The 18,844-nt window shown below is 52.8% G+C and overlaps 7 protein-coding genes across 7 annotated transcripts; 4 read left to right on the top strand and 3 right to left on the bottom strand.

The window, feature by feature from the left end:
- Nucleotides 1-764: 764 nt before the first annotated feature.
- VTN00DRAFT_3495 (uncharacterized protein) lies at nt 765-2,650 on the bottom strand (the record flags this gene model as incomplete). Its single annotated transcript, XM_069429818.1, has 8 exons — nt 765-797; nt 859-1,356; nt 1,411-1,765; nt 1,818-1,978; nt 2,036-2,255; nt 2,305-2,367; nt 2,424-2,514; nt 2,572-2,650. 8 exons carry the CDS (start codon nt 2,648-2,650, stop codon nt 765-767), a joined length of 1,500 nt encoding a protein of 499 aa, XP_069282732.1.
- A 1,547-nt stretch (nt 2,651-4,197) lies between these two features.
- VTN00DRAFT_3494 (uncharacterized protein) lies at nt 4,198-4,845 on the top strand (the record flags this gene model as incomplete). The annotated part of the gene is made up of 1 exon (XM_069429817.1): nt 4,198-4,845. One exon carries the CDS (start codon nt 4,198-4,200, stop codon nt 4,843-4,845), a length of 648 nt encoding a protein of 215 aa, XP_069282731.1.
- A 174-nt stretch (nt 4,846-5,019) lies between these two features.
- VTN00DRAFT_3493 (uncharacterized protein) lies at nt 5,020-6,481 on the bottom strand (the record flags this gene model as incomplete). The annotated part of the gene is made up of 3 exons (XM_069429816.1): nt 5,020-5,939; nt 5,988-6,200; nt 6,253-6,481. The coding sequence occupies 3 exons, from the start codon at nt 6,479-6,481 to the stop codon at nt 5,020-5,022; spliced, it is 1,362 nt and encodes a 453-aa protein (XP_069282730.1).
- Nucleotides 6,482-7,170: 689 nt separating this feature from the next.
- VTN00DRAFT_3492 (uncharacterized protein) lies at nt 7,171-9,585 on the top strand (the record flags this gene model as incomplete). Its single annotated transcript, XM_069429815.1, has 2 exons — nt 7,171-7,204; nt 7,262-9,585. 2 exons carry the CDS (start codon nt 7,171-7,173, stop codon nt 9,583-9,585), a joined length of 2,358 nt encoding a protein of 785 aa, XP_069282729.1.
- Nucleotides 9,586-10,480: 895 nt separating this feature from the next.
- VTN00DRAFT_3491 (uncharacterized protein) lies at nt 10,481-12,077 on the bottom strand (the record flags this gene model as incomplete). Its single annotated transcript, XM_069429814.1, has 2 exons — nt 10,481-10,917; nt 10,985-12,077. The coding sequence occupies 2 exons, from the start codon at nt 12,075-12,077 to the stop codon at nt 10,481-10,483; spliced, it is 1,530 nt and encodes a 509-aa protein (XP_069282728.1).
- A 535-nt stretch (nt 12,078-12,612) lies between these two features.
- Nucleotides 12,613-14,364, top strand: VTN00DRAFT_3490 (uncharacterized protein; the record flags this gene model as incomplete). Its single annotated transcript, XM_069429813.1, has 6 exons — nt 12,613-12,730; nt 12,778-12,869; nt 12,927-13,240; nt 13,289-13,312; nt 13,374-14,151; nt 14,212-14,364. The coding sequence occupies 6 exons, from the start codon at nt 12,613-12,615 to the stop codon at nt 14,362-14,364; spliced, it is 1,479 nt and encodes a 492-aa protein (XP_069282727.1).
- An 880-nt stretch (nt 14,365-15,244) lies between these two features.
- VTN00DRAFT_3489 (uncharacterized protein) lies at nt 15,245-17,983 on the top strand (the record flags this gene model as incomplete). The annotated part of the gene is made up of 5 exons (XM_069429811.1): nt 15,245-15,346; nt 15,590-15,822; nt 15,878-17,230; nt 17,284-17,480; nt 17,532-17,983. 5 exons carry the CDS (start codon nt 15,245-15,247, stop codon nt 17,981-17,983), a joined length of 2,337 nt encoding a protein of 778 aa, XP_069282726.1.
- Between the last annotated feature and the right edge of the window lie 861 nt (nt 17,984-18,844).

The raw sequence follows: 18,844 nt of genomic DNA, 5'->3' as shown, positions 1-18,844 counted from the left end.
TAGGCTGTCTTTTTCGCATTTCGGCCCCAGGTATGTAGCTTCTATAGAATCCGCAGTCATTTCGGTGTCGAATGTACACTACACAGTAGATAGGTGGTTACGTGGACTGCTGTGTTTATCATTCCGTACTTGTATCATCATTGTGGAGCTTCTTATTTGGGCAGACCACTGCAACATCTATATAAGCCATCACACGTCCTTGGGCAAGGTGCGCGACTTCGTCTTCCTTTTTCTCCATGCGCTTCTTTCCTGTGACGTCACGGATTGGTGTCAGCGGAGGTGTAGTCCTCTGGTCTGCTAGGGTAGGAATGATGGCGAACAAAAAGGCGACGCTACCAGTTTGTTTCTCGGGATTGGTACCTTATAATTCAATAATATTTTGTTAGCCAAATGTCGCTTTTTCTTTATTATTATTATTATTATTATCAAGTTTAACGTCCATACCGAGCCTTTCGGCTATGACAGACCCCGATTCTTGGGCAGAAGCCCCTATTAGTCCCTAATCTCGTCTTTGACCATTCTGAACCTTTTCCTCGCCCCAGGCCGCCTAGTTGCGTAGGGCTTTGGGGCATTTATAAGCCCTCCTTGTTGCCAGTATCGGTGTGGGTGTTACCTGTCTACTGCAGGCCACCCTCCCCTATTATCCTTCTCCCTCACGTTCTGCCTCCTCTAGGGCCGCCAGCCCCCATTCGTCATCCTTTAAAGTATTCAAATGCTTTTTTTCTTTTCATAAAACAATGAAATTATTATGAAGAATATCGATCTCACAACTTATTGAGCGTAGGACTCCGCGCAACCTGCAACATTGTCAGAAATAGAGCCTTCGATGATGGAGAGACAGTGGTGCTCGACACGTACCATGCTTCTAAATTTCTTTCCATAGATATACATAGGGACGGTCAGCAGGCTGACTGCCAGATTAATAACCCCGATGGCAGTGAAAACTATCTTCGGACCGCTAGCCGTGTACCAGCCGTTGACAAAGAGGCTGGCCAGGAACGCGAAGACAGCCTTGAAGAAGTTGATGGTGACAAACGCCTGGTTGGCGTCTTTGGGGTGGCAGTCGATGACATATGTGAAACTTGCGGTGCTGGCGAAGCCAACAGAGGCTGAATGCAGAGACATGAAGAAGAGCGGCCAGACAAGAGGCGCGCGGTGCGCGACGCTGAGCCCGAATCCTATGAAGCCAGTGGTGGAGAAAATAGTAGCGGGTATCATCAGCGTCAGGCGAAACTCCGGCTCGTATATGCCCTTGTTCCGACGTGCCATGAAGCGCGCCACCTTGTCCGCTATGAACCCAGCAATCGGAGTCGCGAGAAGGCCAACTGCGAGAAGCGGGAGGTTTGTGAGGCCGACCTATGCTGGATTGAGATTGTACGGGGGACTGCTGAACACATTCACGGAAAGCACGCTGAAGACGATGAGCCAGGTCATGAAAGAACCATAAACGAAGGTACTGAAGACGACGCCGGGAAAGCAGATAAGCGGTAGCGGCTTGATGACCTGCTTCCAGAAACTTTCGTCTGATATCCGGCCATTAAACACGCGCAGCTCGCTCTTGTAAGGCCGCTTTGGTTCATCCACTTCGAGCTTGGCTTCGATATTCTTCTCATCCTCCTCCCAAGAGTCCTTTTCGCGTTTGATGTAGGCGGTTTCCGGAACGAGGAAAAAGATTGCTGGGGCAAGAATGCGGAAAATGATAACAGTAACTCCGAAGGTGGCAAGGAAACCAAGGCTCTCAATAATGTAGCCAGCAATGACTTGCCTACGGTATGTCAGTCATCACATCTAATACTGAAGAATCGAATATTGCGCACCCGAGCAAGACACCAGATGTGATCATCACACCCCATATCGCCAACTTCTGTCCTCTTTCGTGTACGAAGAATATGTCGGATACAGTCGAAGTTACCAGGGTTTCCATAGGAGCAGACGCCAAGCCTTGCACTATTCTCATCGCCGAAAGAGATACAAAGTTCTCAACATCACATAAGCACGGATGGCCCTGAAAGAAATATACGTTCAGATAACTTACCATTGAAAAATAACCCCAAATATTGGTCAGCAGCAAAATGACAACCGAGATGACGAAGACCGGACGTTTGCCCCAGACTGTAGCCACGGCTGCCGTGAAGAACGTTCCAGTTCCAGTCAAGAGTATAAAAAGGCCGATAAGGAACGTTGATACCTGATCCAAAGATACGTTGTACATCATCGAAGCCAGAACCAGGCCTGGGGAGATCATTGGACCAAGACTGTCCGATGTTAGTGGAGATACAGCAATTCAAGGAAACAAAGACATACGCAGTGGTGACGCCGGAAGTCAGAGACAAGGTGGTGATAATCACATTCTTCTTTATTGAAGACCTGTGAATGGCGATTCTCAGACCTATACATCGCTCGATTTCCAGATAACCCCTTACCAGTTGTAGGGATCGTTCGGGCTATCACTGGGCTGCGGTACCAGCACGACGCCCTTTTTCGTCTTAAGCGCTGTGTTGTCTGCATCGCTGGCTATACTTTTGGTATCAGATATCGTCACTAATAGTCAGAATCTTCAGTATACAATACCTAGCGGATAGTCTCTGTCCAGAAGAGTAGTCCCTGGGACCTCGGCAAGCTTCGTATCCTCCAGGATTCCCCACGCCATTTTGCAACCCAGCTTCCTCCTATCTACAATTTATACAAACAGTGATCAAGGAGACAATTTAAGAATCAAAAGCAACGAAAGGAAGAGAAGGATAACCAAATAAAATTTACCACACCGACCAGCGACGTAGTTGAAAGGAATTGAAGGAAACGAAAAGGATAAGGGCGACAATTGTCAAATAAACAATGTGCGATTTTCCTAAACGTCCGGCGCACTGTGGTTATATCATATAGTCGACATTGTTAGTGACGCTGATATTGTCTCCTGATCTAAAAGCAGTATCAGAAAACTGGATACCATGGCCCCCGTACAAGGGGGAAACCCGATGGAGACATCCTTTGCTGTGGTCAGTCCTCGCTACCCGAACATTCCTCGGTCGATCTCTCGAATCTTCGAGGACAGTTCACCTCTCAGCAGATCTTAGAAATCAAAAGCCAATGTAGGTGGCTGCTGGAGACCGGGACAGCCCTGAGACTGCAGCATGCACTGGAGGACGAATAAGCGTGCGTCGTGTTCACATAAGGGCCGGAGCGTTTGCGATCATCCACTGAAGCAGCTGGGAACGCGAACTGTCAGAAGGGTTAATGTGGTTAAAGCTGAGGGAGACCTGACTCTGATCTGCATTCAGAAGCCAGGTTGACTCGTGCGTGAGACGTCTGGATGACGACGATGCTGATCTGCAACAAACGCCAATTTTTGGAAAACTCGATCTGTGCCCATTTCTAGAAGCAATGCCATCCCGGCTTCCCAACACCCTTTTTCAAGAGCAAAATATGCGCTCGAAATGACCACAGAAACAAAGACAAGCATGTAGAGTTGGGTTTTGGCCTTGTTACCACCATCAGTATGTCAAGGATGTAACACGTACTGGAGAGGAGTAGCTGCTCGCCAGCCCTGAGACGCAAGGAGTATCAACAGCCCATGGTATATGCGCACCGCCGCATGGGGTGGATCAAGGCCAACACCATTGTGGGCCAGGATCGACGTGCACGTCTGCAACGCAGTTTTAAAGTGTACGCAGAGGCGTCTGACGAGGAGATCATGCTGGGAAGATGTTAAGTTCTTGATGCTGACGTCCCCGTTCTCCTACCTCGGCTTACACCACTGTCTCAGCGACGATGTTTCGCTCAGTCCACCATGATCGTCTTCGATGATCTGCCGGTTAATCAGCCGAGCTTCCCAACACCTCCACGGTGAGAATTTTGGTGGAATAGGTCCGTAGTTGGAAAGAGACGTTGATGACGTTCATCCTTTGCGCATGAGTGCTGACGAGAACCAAGACGGCAGCGTTCTTGGCTCTAACGCGAACATGAACCTTGAGACGTTAGCATCAGCACAGTGGCTGGCTGCAGCCAATTTGATATTCATATACAGGTTAGGAACCGCAAGACACTGTCACTGCACAGAGGGACTTGGAGCAGAAGACGGGAGCGCGCTGGGAGACGTCCCGATAAAAGCGCGATCTCCGGCCTCGGAATAAGCGACCGCGGGGTAATCGCAAAACGACTCCGTATATCACAACATTGCGCCTGTCCATCGCTGCAGCCATGACAACAGTCCCGGTCTCGTTCAGCTACTCGGTCGCTCCGCATCTGGACGAGTTCAGCGTGCCACGTTCCGACTTTGCAGTGTCTCATCCTGAATTGACCGACTTTGTCGTGGGCGCATTTATATTCTCCAGAGGAGACAACAACTCCGCCCCGCCCCGCGTCTTGCTGCTGCAACGAGCCTTGTCCGACTCATGGGGTGGCTACTGGGACTTCCCCGGTGGTTCGTCTGACGCGACTGATTCTACTATTCTGGAAAGCCTCGCTCGCGAGGTGTATGAGGAGACCGGCTTCCATGTGTCGCGCGTCGTCGAGCTGGTCTCCGTGGACAACTGGGAGCGGGTGACACCCCACCGTGTCAGGAATGTGGCCAAGTTCTCGTTTATTGTCGAGGTCGACGAGGCGGGGACGCAGGTAGGCCGCTCGTCGAGCGACGAGGGACAAAAGGACATCGTCCAGAGGGCCACGATCTGGGAGGATAGCGTCAAGTTGGCAGCAGATGAGCATCAGGCCTACAGCTGGGCCACCGAGGACGAGGTCCGAGAGAGCGTCGAAGGAGACAGTGGCAAATTCCAGTTCATGGGCAAGGAGGGTAGACAGGGACGGAATGTCTTGACCGCGTTCCGCAAGCTTAGAGAGCTGGCATAGGCTTATATATAAATATTTCTGATAACAAGGCCCATGGGACAAGGTAGATATTCGGAGTCTTTTTGCACTGTATTGATATCGTCATTTCTTATATTTAATGCTTTTTACCCTTATTTTGACGCTATGAATTGACTACTTTCTCCGAATTGACGAGTTTTTACATGGTCATCATCATCACACGACAATCTGATCTTCCACAGGAAGTGCACCCTCTGCCTGCATCTGAAGGGCGACAGCGTCAACATCCTTCCACACCCGGAGCAGGTTCTTCCCAGCCACCTTCGCAGCATCCTCGTCGCTGACCCCCCGTCTGAGCAACTCTGCGATGAGATCGGGAAACTTCGAAACGTCCTCAAGTCCCTCCGGCGTGGACGGGATCCCGTCAAAGTCGCTGCCCAGCCCGACGTGGTCATAGCCAATTAGTTGCCCGATATGCATGATATGATCAGCAACATGTTCGAGAGTTGAATTGGCGGGGAAAAAGTCTGGAAGACCGTCTGGTCGATCCGCGGCCATGCAGGAGATAAAGTCGGGCGCAAAGTTGACCATCACCAGCGACTTCCTCTTCTTCACCAGCTGCAACACATCATCGGGCACGTTGCGGGGATGCGGGCAGATGGCGTACGCGGAACTGTGGCTGAAGATCACCGGCGCTCTGCTTCCACCCCAGTTGTCTTTCCCGGAACCCAGCACGTCCCGCATGGTGTCCTGGCTCACATGGGATAGATCCACGATCATACCCAGACGGTTCATCTCGAAGACCAGGTCTTTACCAGCGGGGCTTACGCCATGCCAGAGAGGTTCTGACTTGCGGGTACCACCGTCGGGGAGCTCCAGAAGAGCGGCATCCGCGAAACGGTTATGGCAGTTGTGAGTGAGGGTCGCGTAGGAGACTCCGAGTTCAAAGAACTTTCGAAGGTAGGCAAGAGAGTTGCCAATTTGATGAAGCCCTTCGATCCCGAGGGGAGAGATGATCTTTCCATCACGGAAGGCCTGGAGGGCTGTCGTACCATTTGGCGGCTCCGAGAAGATGTTCGGATAGGCTTTCTGCAAGCGCGACGTGACATCGACTTGCTCAGTGGTTTGACGTACGCCTTTAGACCATCAGTATCTAATCCCAGGGAACGGGTTGACGAACATACTCTTAGCGTAGTTTTCATCAGAGAAGTCCATGCCATCCTTGGGGCACGGCACATAGACGCTCCAGAAGGTCCCGCCTACTTTGCCCTTGGTGAGCCGGGGCAGGTCGACATGACCGCTCAAGTTGCCGTGGAGAAACGGCTCCGTAAAGTTCTGTCCGTAGATTCGATTACCAAAGAGGTAGCGGATCAAGAAGGGAAAGTCGTTGTGGCCATCTCCGCAGACGTCAGCCTTGAGCAGGTCTCAGGATATAAATACTCCGCTCACCGATCAGGGGCGTGTGCGATAAGATGTTGTCTACCCTCTCCTCAACCGTCAATGGGCGACCTCCGTCGCCTCTGTGTACAAGGATAGTGTGTACCGCGAATACGGAGATGAAGACGACTGTAACTAGGGATGCAACGAAGATCTTGAAGGGTCGTCGTGCTGTCTTTGTTTTCGCACCCTGTGGAGGCTGCTTATCAGAGCCCAGCAAAGGATTTGTTTCTCCGGCCATGCTGATGATGCTGCAACAGATCCAATGGCGGGACCTTGAACAGATCTATCCGGAACCTATGCTGTACAGTAAGCTGGGGATATCCCTCTTGCGAGGTTGGTAGCAAGGACAATCACTGGGGTTCGTATCTCCAGATCGGAGGCCGAGGCGGCGGGGATAACGCCGGCCGATGCAGGCTTGATAACCAACCCTAGACCCGCTACGGAAGGTCTGATTTATTTATGAAGGCGCGATATCTGTATCGTGCAACAGACCTCGATACTTCGAGTCTATGACATGCTGTAGATGTGTTTCCATGTCACAAGTGCATTCTAGCATCGAACTCGCCGACGGGGCAGATCCGGTGTCGGTCTCGACCTTTTTGGCGTCTTGCCCTGCTCCGTATGACGAAGAAACTCACTGCAAAGAACCATAGCTCACCTAGAATATCTGATTAGTTCTGATAGCTGCCCTGAGCGGCGATGTTGAGGCATCCGTGGGACCTGCACGTCTGGACTGTGGGCGGAGTGGCGTGGGCGACGTCTGGAGCATCCAAAAACTAAAACTCCACCTGCTCCACGCTCTTTTCCGCACACGACAGAGCACAACCTCATCGCGTCTTGTCATCCCTTCGCGCTCTGTAGGGCCATCTCGACGTTCAAGGCCCTCCGCCTGATGTGCGTCCGCAACTGTCGTCCTTGACTCCCACCATGGCTCGCGATATGGAGTCTCCTGAGGCGCAAGGTAAGTTGGTCGTCTTCTGCTCCGTGCACCCACCTGCTAACCAACTAACCGCTGCAGGCCTGCTGGCGTTGTGGCATGCCTATCGACTGCCTTTGCTCTTTGCTCTGTCCGTGATCATCGTCGTTGTCCGGACGTATCGCAGGTTCCAGACCAGGTCCAAGACCCCCTCGTCCTCCTCCATCCCTCCCTCGCCCCGCATCGCGTCGGAAGAGAAGATCGCACATGTCGAAGATGGTCGCATCGATACCAACAGCAGAGACGTCTCCGTCGAGAAGGCCGCGCCGGCTCCGTCAATCAACATTGTCAAGCCGACCAAGACGGTCTCCGGTCCGAAGAGAGTGCTGGGGAAAAAGCAGCTGAAGGGTGGAGCGGGACGCCGCGGGGCTTCAGACGAGGCGTCTCCGTTGTCGTTCATCCAGCCCATAATCTTCTTCGCGTCCCTCACGGGCTCTACAGAAAGATACGCTCAGACTCTGTTCGAGGACTTACGCTTGGCCGCGCAGGAACGGTCGAGAGGAGAGGATCGTGAACGCGGCCTTCTGCCTCCTCAGATCTATGACCTCTCGTACATCGACTTTGATGACTATTTCGTCTCTGCTCCTAAGCCACCGGAAACGTCGCCTAATACTCGTTTTGTGTATTGTCTCCTGATTCCGACTTACAACATCGACACCGTGATCAACACCTTCCTAGGCCACCTCGACGAGACGCATCACGATTTCCGCATCGATACGGCACCATTGTCGAGTCTTGCTGGATACTCTGTCTTCGGGTTTGGTGACAGGGAAGGGTGGCCCACAGAGGAGGAAGGGTTCTGTTCGCAAGCCAAGGAGCTTGATCGATGGATGGCCAAGCTTACTGGCAAGAAGAGGGCCTATCCTCTTGGTCTGGGAGATGTGAAGAGTGATGCCGAGACTGCTCTGAAAGAATGGTCGCGTGGATTACAGGATATCATGCACGACGTCCTTGAGAACGGCGGACTTGGAGAAGGCGTTCCTGGCAGTGGTGACCCACTCGAGAGTGACGACGAGGAAGATGCGGAAGATGATGTCTCTGGAGATGGTGCGAACAAGAGCCGCAGAAAGGCTCAGACGGTGGTAGACCTTGAGGACATCAAGATGAATGTGGATGCCCCGTCCTCAGGCGCACCTATTCCAGTCGATTTTACGACGTCTGGAAAGTCTTCCACTTCCACGCAACCAGCTGTGAAGGAGATGGTTCCCAAGACATCACCCACATACGCAGCTCTGACGAAGCAAGGCTATACGATCGTTGGCTCTCACTCCGGTGTTAAAATCTGCCGTTGGACCAAGTCTGCTCTGCGGGGTCGGGGTTCTTGCTACAAATACTCGTTCTACGGCATCCGTTCGCATCTCTGCATGGAGACTACGCCGTCTCTGTCCTGCAGTAACAAGTGCGTTTTCTGCTGGCGACATGGCACGAATCCGGTTGGCACCACCTGGCGCTGGAAAGTCGATCCCCCGGAGATGATCTTCCAGGGTGTGAAGGAGGGCCATTACAAGAAGATCAAGATGATGCGCGGTGTCCCAGGCGTCCGTGCTGAGCGCTTTGCGGAGGCCATGCGCATCCGACACTGCGCGCTCAGCCTGGTGGGAGAGCCGATCTTCTATCCTCACATCAACGAGTTCGTCGACCTTTTGCACCGTGAGCAGATTTCGAGCTTCCTCGTTTGCAATGCTCAGCACCCCGATCAGCTTGCTGCACTTACCAGAGTGACGCAGCTATACGTTTCCATCGACGCTAGCAACCGCGACAGTCTCCGAAAGATTGACCGACCACTCCACCGCGACTTCTGGGAGCGCTTCCAGCGTTGCCTTGACATCCTCAGAGAGAAGAGACATGTACAAAGGACCGTTTTCCGTCTGACTCTGGTGAAGGGCTTTAACGTCGAAGACGAAGCGATTGGGTACGCGAACCTGGTTGAAAAGGGACTGCCATGCTTTGTCGAAGTCAAGGGTGTTACCTATTGCGGAACGAGCTCGAGCGCTGGTGCTGGGTTGACTATGCAGAACGTCCCCTTCTACGAGGAGGTTGCAGCGTTCGTGGTTGCACTCAACAATGAGCTTCAGCGTCGTGGCCTGAAGTATGGCATTGCAGCAGAACACGCTCATAGCTGCTGTATCCTCATCGCGTCCAAACGGTTTTTGGTCAACGGAAAGTGGCACACCAGGATCGACTATGACCGGTTTTTCGAGCTGCTCGAGAAGGAGAAGGCGGACGGAACGTCGTTCACGCCAGAGGACTATATGAAAGAAACTGAGGAGTGGGCACTCTGGGGTAACGGAGGGTTCGATCCCAACGACCAGAGAGTTTACAAGAAGGGAAAGAATAAGGTATCCACGGATGCAGCTGAGTCGTAAGAGGATACTCAAAATCTCCCTGTGGCTATCGGACTCTGATCCGATGCACCCTCCATGACTGGGTAGTTCTTTGGGAATGGCAGGATAACTATATTGTCGTTCCTATCTGCCGCTTCCCGTCGCGTTCCGTTCCGAGGGTAGGAGCGCAATCAAAGCCAAGCCGATACGTCGTGCAGGACTCTACTACTGGAATGGCGGCCAGGAAATCGTTTCGGTTCTGCCTTCACAAGAAGAACTCAGTTCCGGGGTTTTAGCGCAATGCTTGAGCAGAGCTCCCGGGAAAGACCCTGGACTATGCTAGCTCTACATGCCTGCAGTTCCGGATATGCTTGCAAGTTGTGAACGATAGTGGGTGAAGAAGAGTTATGCCGGGTCAGCTAGGAAGGTCCCAGTTGCTGAATTGGGATGGTTAGTCGAAAACTTCGAATATACCGGATGGGATTGAATAGATTATGCTCGTAACGACGTGTATGATGGACTCTTTAATGAGTTGACGATGATTTTGATGGGTATCTGGAAGATGTGGCATTGCCATGTCGCATTATCGAGGTGAGACGAGCAAATTCCTGTACATATATAAAGCGCAGCAAATACTATATCCATCATTTGAGCAGTGGCTTGGTGCAATTTAAAACTTCTGCCTACATTGACAGCGCTAAGGTTCAACAGACTATAAACGCTTATGTTTGACATAGGTTAATTCAAAATGCAAGCGAAGGTCAACTTCAAGCATAACAGGATATAGGACAAATATCTTTAAACAAAGCCCAGCTTCACACATAATGCTGTATCGAACTGGATAGCATGTGTCATCACAGACCAACATGAAACTGTCCGAAACATTCATCCATTCCAATTTCGTGCTGAACAATCATAAAAATCCTCAAACCCTCCGTCACGCGAACTTCCGCTTCAGCCGCAGACCATAGTCATTCGGCGCAACAACCGAGAAATCATAGTACTCCATCTCTGGTCGTGTCCCGACAAACTTCACCCCGCGCTTCTCGAGCGTCAGATCCCACCCAAGCAGCAGCTTCGACAGCATCAGCTTCATCTGGTTGACGGCGAAGAAGCGGCCCGGGCACGCCTGGCTGCCCAGGCCGAAACCGAGCGAGTCCTCCGTCGCCATGCCCATCTTGAAGGAGCTCTCACCAGCCTTGTTCTGCTCGCGCAGACGCAGGAAGCGGTGGCCGTCGAAGGTGTTCGGGTCCTCAAAGGACTCGGGGTCCGTGGCGATGGCGGACGTCGCTGCCGTGGTCATGGTGCCGGCTGGGAGACAGAGGCTGGAGCTCTTGAACATGTAGTCTTGCGTGACGATGCGGTTCATGGTCACTAGACGTCATCAGCCAAAAGGTTCAGTTTCGTGTCTCTGATTTCCAGAAAGATTGGTTTTACTTACACAAGAATACCGGCGTCAGACGCTGGCTCTCCTTCAGGAAGCAGTCGAGTCTAAAGAGTTTGTCGACATCGATGCTTCCGTCCAGTCGGACAGCCGCCTTGGCTTCCTCTCTCAGCTCGTTGATATACTGTGGCTGCGTCAGGAGATCGATTAGGGCAACGCTGACCGTCTTAGCTGTCGTGTGGATGGACGCAATCAGAGTCCGCATCATGGTGTCCGAGAAGTCCTGAAGCGTCACGCCCTTGGGTGCACCACCCCAGAGCCATTCGTAGCCAAAGATGCCGATATTTTTGTTCCGCTTCTCGCCGTTACCAAGCATGTCCTGCGCCTTGAGCTGCTCGTACAGTGGAGTCATCTCCTTCTTGACGTACGCCCGGCTCTGGCGCAGCTTTCGCACGCTGGGCAGCAGGGGCGCCGCCAGCTTGGAGATATACGGCGGCCAGGCGCGGACTTCGTCGGCAGCGTGGTAGCGGTTGACGGCGAATTCGCAGGTCCGGCTCACCCAGTCCGGGTTGGACGACAGACGGTGGTCGACCAGCAGCGCGTTGGTGATGTTAGCGATAGCCGGCACGAAGAACTTCATCAGGTTGATCGAGTCGCTGGAGGCGCCCTGGGGCAGATGCTTGCGGAAGTACTCGTCGATCTGGCGGTCCATTTTGCGCGTGATGTCTCCCAGGTTCTGGTGGATGCCGATACGCAGGGCCTTGCCGGACCAGGGGCCACGGTCAGGAGCACCAGTGTAGTCCTGGGCGAAGACGATACGAGATGCCAGCTGCCAGCTGAAAACATTGTTGGATAGGTGCTTAATCTCCTCAAGGTGGTCCTTGGGCAGGACAACGCGGTACTTGACGCTGTATCCGCCGACGGGGATGGGAATCTTGAACGCGCGTCCGGACTTGTTGTACTTGCGGTACCCAGTCTCAAGGAGGTGTTTCAAGTCCTTGATGTATCGCGCTCGCGAGTTGTCTCCGTCAGGGAATTCGTGGGTTGGGATGTGGTTGAGGGCTCTGGAGTTACGCCACCAGCGGTAGAGCTGGAAGATGGCGATGGCCACGGCCACCGGGACAGCAGCGACGACAGCAATTGTGGGCATGTTGCCAGAGACGAGATATACTAGGTGGACTTCAGGTGTATGAAAAGTCAGACATATATCGTACTATGCGGAAATATATACGAACATACTTACCTATCTCGGTATCAAGAGTATATCAAGCCAAGCACCTGAGCACACTTGGCATGCAAGCCGAGTCCGAATGCCCAGAAGCCGTCGATATATCCTCTATATATATGTCTCCTGCTCACCGCAACCACTCCTCTTGTTTTGTCGAGATCATCTCGATCGTCTTCCGATCCGCGGCACGGTTCGGGATGAGCCGACCCGCGGGACGGAGACGCAGTCAGGATAGAGATGATATCCCGTGGAGAAAAACGGAGCCATCCATTCTGGATCTATCTCCATGACGTGGAGAGACGTTCTGGGCCCTGCAAGATGGGCTTAAATACCCTGTCCGACCCACTGCTTCCCTAGCTTCTCCAGATTCTCCAGACTCCGGATTCCCCACGTTGCCCAGATTCCCCGGAAACGCCTCATTGATCACTCCCTATCTCTCTCCAGAGATACCAGCATCATGGGTCTCGCCTCGGACGACACCGAGTCCAAGGCGTCCGCCGTGACTCACGAGTTCGCGCCCAAGCTCGATCCCCATGGCTTCCCGCTGCGTCCTCAGCCTTCGGATGACCCCTTAGGTCAGACGAACACGATCGTGATGCAGGTCCTGGCTAACGGCGCGCAGATCCTCTGAATTGGAGCACCGCGTGGAAGCTCGTCGTGCTGCTCCAGGTGTCCTTCCTTGGATTTCTGGGGCCTTTCTCGCAGGGTACGGTGGTGAGTTGTGATCTGCAAGACGTGCTCGAATATGGAGTTATAATACTGACTGAAAAGAACTCTGCCTTTGGACCCCTGTCCAAGGACATGCACGTTACCATCTCCGAGGCGTCGTACAGTACGACTATCGCCATCGTCTTCGCGGGCATCTTCCCTCTGATATGGTCACCCCTGGCCAATTGCTATGGTCGCCGCCCTGTTTTTCTCGGGGCCACAGCCATTGGAATTGCTGCCACGGCTGGTTCAGCAGTAGCGTCGTCGTGGGGGTCGCTGCTCGTGGCGCGCGCCTTTGTCGGCATTGGGACGTCGGTCAGCATGGGTATTGGGGCCACTGTCGTCTCGGACTTGTACTTTATGCACGAGCGCGGCACGTACGTATCCCCGTGAAGCGGATTGATTTTCTATGCTGACAAGATTAGATACATGGGCATATACGTTGTCTTGTTAGTTGATCGCTCCATAGTATCACCTTATTTATACTTGCAGACATGCTAACAGCAACAGCGTAACCAATGGAGCGCACATCGCGGCCATTGTTGGCGGGTTCACAGCCAAATACGTCGACTGGCGCTGGTGCTACTGGGTCCCTGCCATCACGCTTGGAGCTACTTGGCTCATCAACCTGGTCCTTCTTCCCGAGACCCTGTATCACCGCGACCCCTCGACCGGCATGTCTCGCGGATATACAGAATCCTGGTGGCAGCTGCTCTCACTGACAGGGACCCCGTTCAAGCGACACCCGGCATGGTGGGACTTCACGCACTGCTTCCTCATGCTGAAGTACCCGTCCGTTGTCCTCGCTGGTCTCTACTACAGCATAGCCTTTGGCGTCGGGACGGTCCTCTTCGCCGTGACAGGCGCCGCGGCCTTTGGCTCTATCTACGGCTTCGACACAGCGCAGGTCGGCCTCGCCATCGGGCTGTCGACCACCGTGGGTTCTGTCATAGGTGAGCTGTCCGCTGGCCATGTCAGCGACCAAATCCTCTATCTCTCCGCGAAACGCCACGCGGGCGAGCCCAAGTGCGAGTCGCGGCTACAGACGACATGGCCGGGCTCCTTCCTGCTTCCCGCGGGCGTCATTATCGGCGGCCTGTGTCTGCAGTATAAAACGCACTGGTCCGGGCCCGTCGTGGGCATTGGGATCGGGTCGTTTGGCCTGCAGATCGTCTCGACGAGCATCTTCGCCTACCTGACCGACTGCTATAAGCCGCAGTCCACGGAGATTTCAACGCTGCTGAATACCGGAAGGCTGCTGTTCTCGTTCACCCTGGGTTTTTACATGGTACGCTTTCATCAGTCCTGACTCGTAGATGCTTATGATTTTTCCTCTGACAACAAGCAGGTCCCCTTCGCTCAGGTCACTACCTGGGGCATCGCGTGGTCCGTCATGGCCATCATCTGCGTGGTGCTGTACGGTGGTATTGTCCTTCTTATGTGGAAGGGGCCCGAGTGGCGCGAGCACCTGGGACGGCCAAACTTCGACCGGGACCTGTAGTTACGCTAGCCAGTCTTGACTGCTTCGTATATAGCGTTCAGCGTACATAGTTGATAAACATGAGTACCGGAGAGCCGTTGTAAAGTCAGTCTGGATTCCTGTTGAGGTTTCCAGGACATCAGCCCTGCATTCTATTGCCTAAAAGCAGGATGTCTGTCCTTGCGATGGTAATTTCCTTTAGTTGCATGACCTGTGGAGCAAGGCAACGTGTTGTACGTATGTCGCGAATCCCCTGTATGGATGAATGAACAGCGTTTCCATTGTTGTAGCAGATCTTTTTTCCAGTACTGCTTTCGTGACTCATGAATCTCTCCGAACAGAACCTACCAATCAAGTCCCATATAGTGTAGTGGCTAACATTGCCGTCTTTCACAGGGGCGGATTTCCCCTATAGGAGGTCAACATCTGAAATTTTCTTTTTTCACCGCTTTTTTTTTCCTCTTACTCTCGCAACAAGACCAATTTGTATCTTTTATTCCGTCACCACTAAACATCTATAACGAAAATTAGCGTTTATGCCTCGTAACTTTGTTTGTTGTTGACACTACTCGGGTACCCGAGCCGAATAGCCGAGGTGGCCGTCGGGATCAATCCCGAGACGCCGCCAACGATCGCAAACAAAACATTGAGATGTCTATTCGAAGGGCTATGGAGACAGAAATATATCGTACAAAGGGCGAAATGGACATATTCACGGTTTCAGGACCTTATACTGCAATACACTGATATATTGAGATACCGAAATATAATCTCCAACCACAGAGAAGGGACTTGAATATATATAAACATGTCTCGACGACCTTGACTGAAACGACAGCTGCTAGCGCCCCCTTATCTCTTCCCCGCATCATGGACATACGAACTATTCTTCATTGGCGACATGTCGATCCGCGGCTCGCTCAGTCTAAGCCGCATAGCCGATATCGACGTCCCCCGCATTCTGCATCCACATGTGGAGAAGTGGGCAGAGATCCGACTCGACGTGAGAAAAGCACGAGCACGACAGCAACATGGCCATGCACGGCCGGTTACGCAGAACTGCTAGATGCACGGTGCAAGCGTCCTGGAGGAGCTTGGACATGTTCTCCGCCAGGATGGCTGTAGGTGATGACATTCGGCTTCGGGTCACCATCCTGAGACTTTTTGGTTTTGTACAGCGCTGAAATTGAGAGATACATCCTTGTTGTTATATGTAAGGATCCCCGAGCCAGACTGACCCTGATAGAGGTCGATGGTGTGGACATCTCCCTCTTCGGCTCCTCCTGCTCCTCCGCCGTCTGCACGCTCGACGCCGTATGAAAGAGTCAAGAAGCGACGACTCGCATCCGGACAGGCATGTACGAGCTGCAGACGGCGGAAGAATCGCTGCGACGGCGTCCGTCCGCAGTGTGGGAGCTGTCAGAGTCGCGGCATCACCTGCGAGTATCCCGCTTGCATGACGAACCAGATGTCCGACGGGTAGGTCGTCTATTGCCCCTTCAGAACTGTTGCTGGCTACTAAGAAGTCGTTCAGGCTCTGCTTCTTGGAAACAGGCCGCGATAGGGTCGTGGCGAGCATGGTGCGAGAGGTGAGCCTGCTGAATCGACCCCTTCCTCCCAAGACAGACATCTCGCCCTTCATGAGCTCCTCCGCCGACTTGTTGAGTTCGGCCAGCCAGACGGCGTCGCCTACTAACACGGCTCCCTACAAGGTGAGCAGCAGCGTGTCTGGCAACAGTGAACAGACCGAGCTCCATGAAAGCCGCTCCCACACCTCGCCCATAGGGGCCTCTGGAGGACCCGATGAGTACTTTGGCGACTCGTCGACCTTTGCATTTGTCTCCAAGGTCCAGTCCGAGTCGCAGCAGGAGAACGGGATGCACCTGGCCGGCAAGACACAGGATCGGGTCACGAACGTCTCCAGTGCACAAATGATGAGCATCGATATGGGTCTTACCGAAGCAGACATGCGCTCTGAACTGCCCGAACGGCATGTGGCTGACAGCCTGGTGGATGCATACTTCAGCCGTGTCCATCCACTCTACCCCTTTGTCCACGAGGGTTGTTTCCGTGTTGAATACGAGCGTATGTGGACACACGTGTCTCAGTCACCCTCGCGGCCATCCTGGTACGCGCTGCTCAACCTTGTCTTTGCTTTTGGCTGCGAGTTCTGCGATGCAGTACGGGAGGAGGATGTGCTGGCCGCAGCCTTTCCGTTCGTTGCCCGCGCTCGAACGCTCATCTTCCCATATATCTTCAAGGGGGGGAATCTGGAGCTGGTGCAAGCGCTGCTCCTGATGTGTCACTACTTGCAGGGGACGTTGGAGCTCAACGAGTGCTGGAACCTGGTTGGTCTTATGATTCGGACGGCCGTCAGCATCGGTCTGCATGCAAATCCAGAGACAGGGGCTCTTACAGCTGTCGAGAAGGAAGTCCGCAAACGCGTCTGGTGGGGATGCTTCATCATCGATCGAACGTTGAGCATGAAGTTTGGCCGTCCGCCCTCCATCCGGGCCACGGACGGTTCTGACGTCCAGATCCCCTTAGACGTAGATGATCAATATATCACGAAGGACTCACTGCTCCCGCGGCAGCCCGCGAGCCGCCCGTCGATGACGGCTTTCTTTACCCAGACGATCAAGCTGGCGCATATCATCGACAACATCCTCCGGGATCTTTATTCCACGAACAAGAAGGCGCCACGGCCGACTGGTGCAGACAGTCCTGTGGCCCTAGGTACGAATCTATCACACATCCTCAGCAATGCAGTTGATCTAGATGGGCAGCTCCAATCATGGTGGCAGGAGATGCCGGACCATCTGCGGCACCAGCCGGGGGTAGCAGACGGGCCAGACTTTCAGCGCCAGCGTACTGTGATGCTCATCAGGTGGAGACCCCTATCCATTCTCTTTGACTGTCTATATGCTAATATGCGCCCAGATATCTCCATATCCGCATTCTTCTCCAACGGCAACTACTACTCATATTTACCCGCCAGCACATCGAAGACGCTTTCCTCCGGACCGTCACGATTGCAGGCTCTCAAACATGTATATCTGCCGCTCGCCAAACGATTCGACTGATCTGCACCGAGTACCACCGCCACTTGCTGAATTCGCTGTGGTACAACCTGCATTGTACGGCTTATCTCCCTACGTATTTCACACACCTTTAACGAGAAGTAATAGATGTCTTCACGGCAATGGGCGTTCTGCTCACCCTTCAAACGATGGACAAAGCACGCCTAAAACTCCTTGGCTACGAAGACGAGGAAGAAGACACGCTCGAATACGGAATGGAATTCCTCAGACGCGCTAGCCGCACATGCACCAGCAGCCTTGCGTCCCGGTACGTCGGAATGCTGGAGCACATCCACAACCGAGCCAAGAAAACAAGCGACGTCATGGGCGGCTCACCGCGACGAAACGGCTCTTCGGATGAATCCTCTCAAGCAGATGATAACAGGACGTTGCGAGCATCATTGCATCCTGAAGGACAGCCGGCTTTGCCGGGGAAGTTGGATACCTTCTGCACAACGCTCGATCTGGATGGGGTCGATTTCTCGGATCTGCTATACGGGACTGGTCTTCCACAAGATCTGCTGTGCATTGATTCTCATAATCTTGGGTCTATGCTTTAACTGCAAGTAGGCTAGAGGCAGAGAGTGTCCTATGGCATCAAATAATGTCAAATACCGTCTTCTGCCTGGAATGCAAGGGACTCTTCCACAAGCTGGAGATTGACCTTCTGCCTAACAGGAAAGCCAGTATCTTTAATATTCATTGGGATCAAACGGCAATATGTGTTGTCTACGCTGTTTGGAGCTGAACTGAGCATGTACAATGGATTAGACTTGTTATTTTCGCGGGTTGGGTTGGGTTGAGGGGGGTGCAAATCCAACCCGCAAACCCAAGTCTTAGCACCAAGATGCTAACATAATCCACAGCCGAACTGCAAATACAACCAAACTGCAGATTTTCGCCGCACCCTACCACATTCTTGAAGCTGTTCAACCACCAACACCATTAAATTAGATTATCTAGTAGTAGAATATGAAGCTATTTATTAGGACAATTCTGTATTGTATGTCCAACAGTCCTGCAACCACTGCAGTGTTGTGGAGCTCACTTGCAAGGCCTAGATGCTTGCTCCTTAACCTGCTCCTCAACTTGCATATCAAGCTGCTGAATGTGATCTAGACCTTCCTGTATAGATAGAATGATATTATTTCCTAGTACAGCATGTCTCCTTGCCTTCTTTTTCATTTTTCACTCATTCTCAGCCCGTAGAACCTTACTTTCTTGTTGAAGAAGAAGGTTCATATTCATTGCCATCTGTGTAGCCTTTTCAAGATATTGAATATGTGATACTGGACTGCTAGAAGTTTTCTTTTTTGAAGGCTTCTCCACAGGCTGCAGACCTTATAATCAAGTTGGCAAGGATTCTGAGGTGTTTGAAAAGCAGACGATATTGAACCTTCAACAAGAAGTGGGTTTTAGGG

Source organism: Thermoascus crustaceus (genome assembly GCF_041956765.1).
Source record: "Thermoascus crustaceus strain CBS 181.67 unplaced genomic scaffold VTN00scaffold_19, whole genome shotgun sequence".
In the NCBI taxonomy this organism is placed as follows: domain Eukaryota; kingdom Fungi; phylum Ascomycota; class Eurotiomycetes; order Eurotiales; family Thermoascaceae; genus Thermoascus; species Thermoascus crustaceus.
Note: the sequence above shows the minus strand (reverse complement) of the source record. Positions and strands in the feature narration are given on the sequence as shown.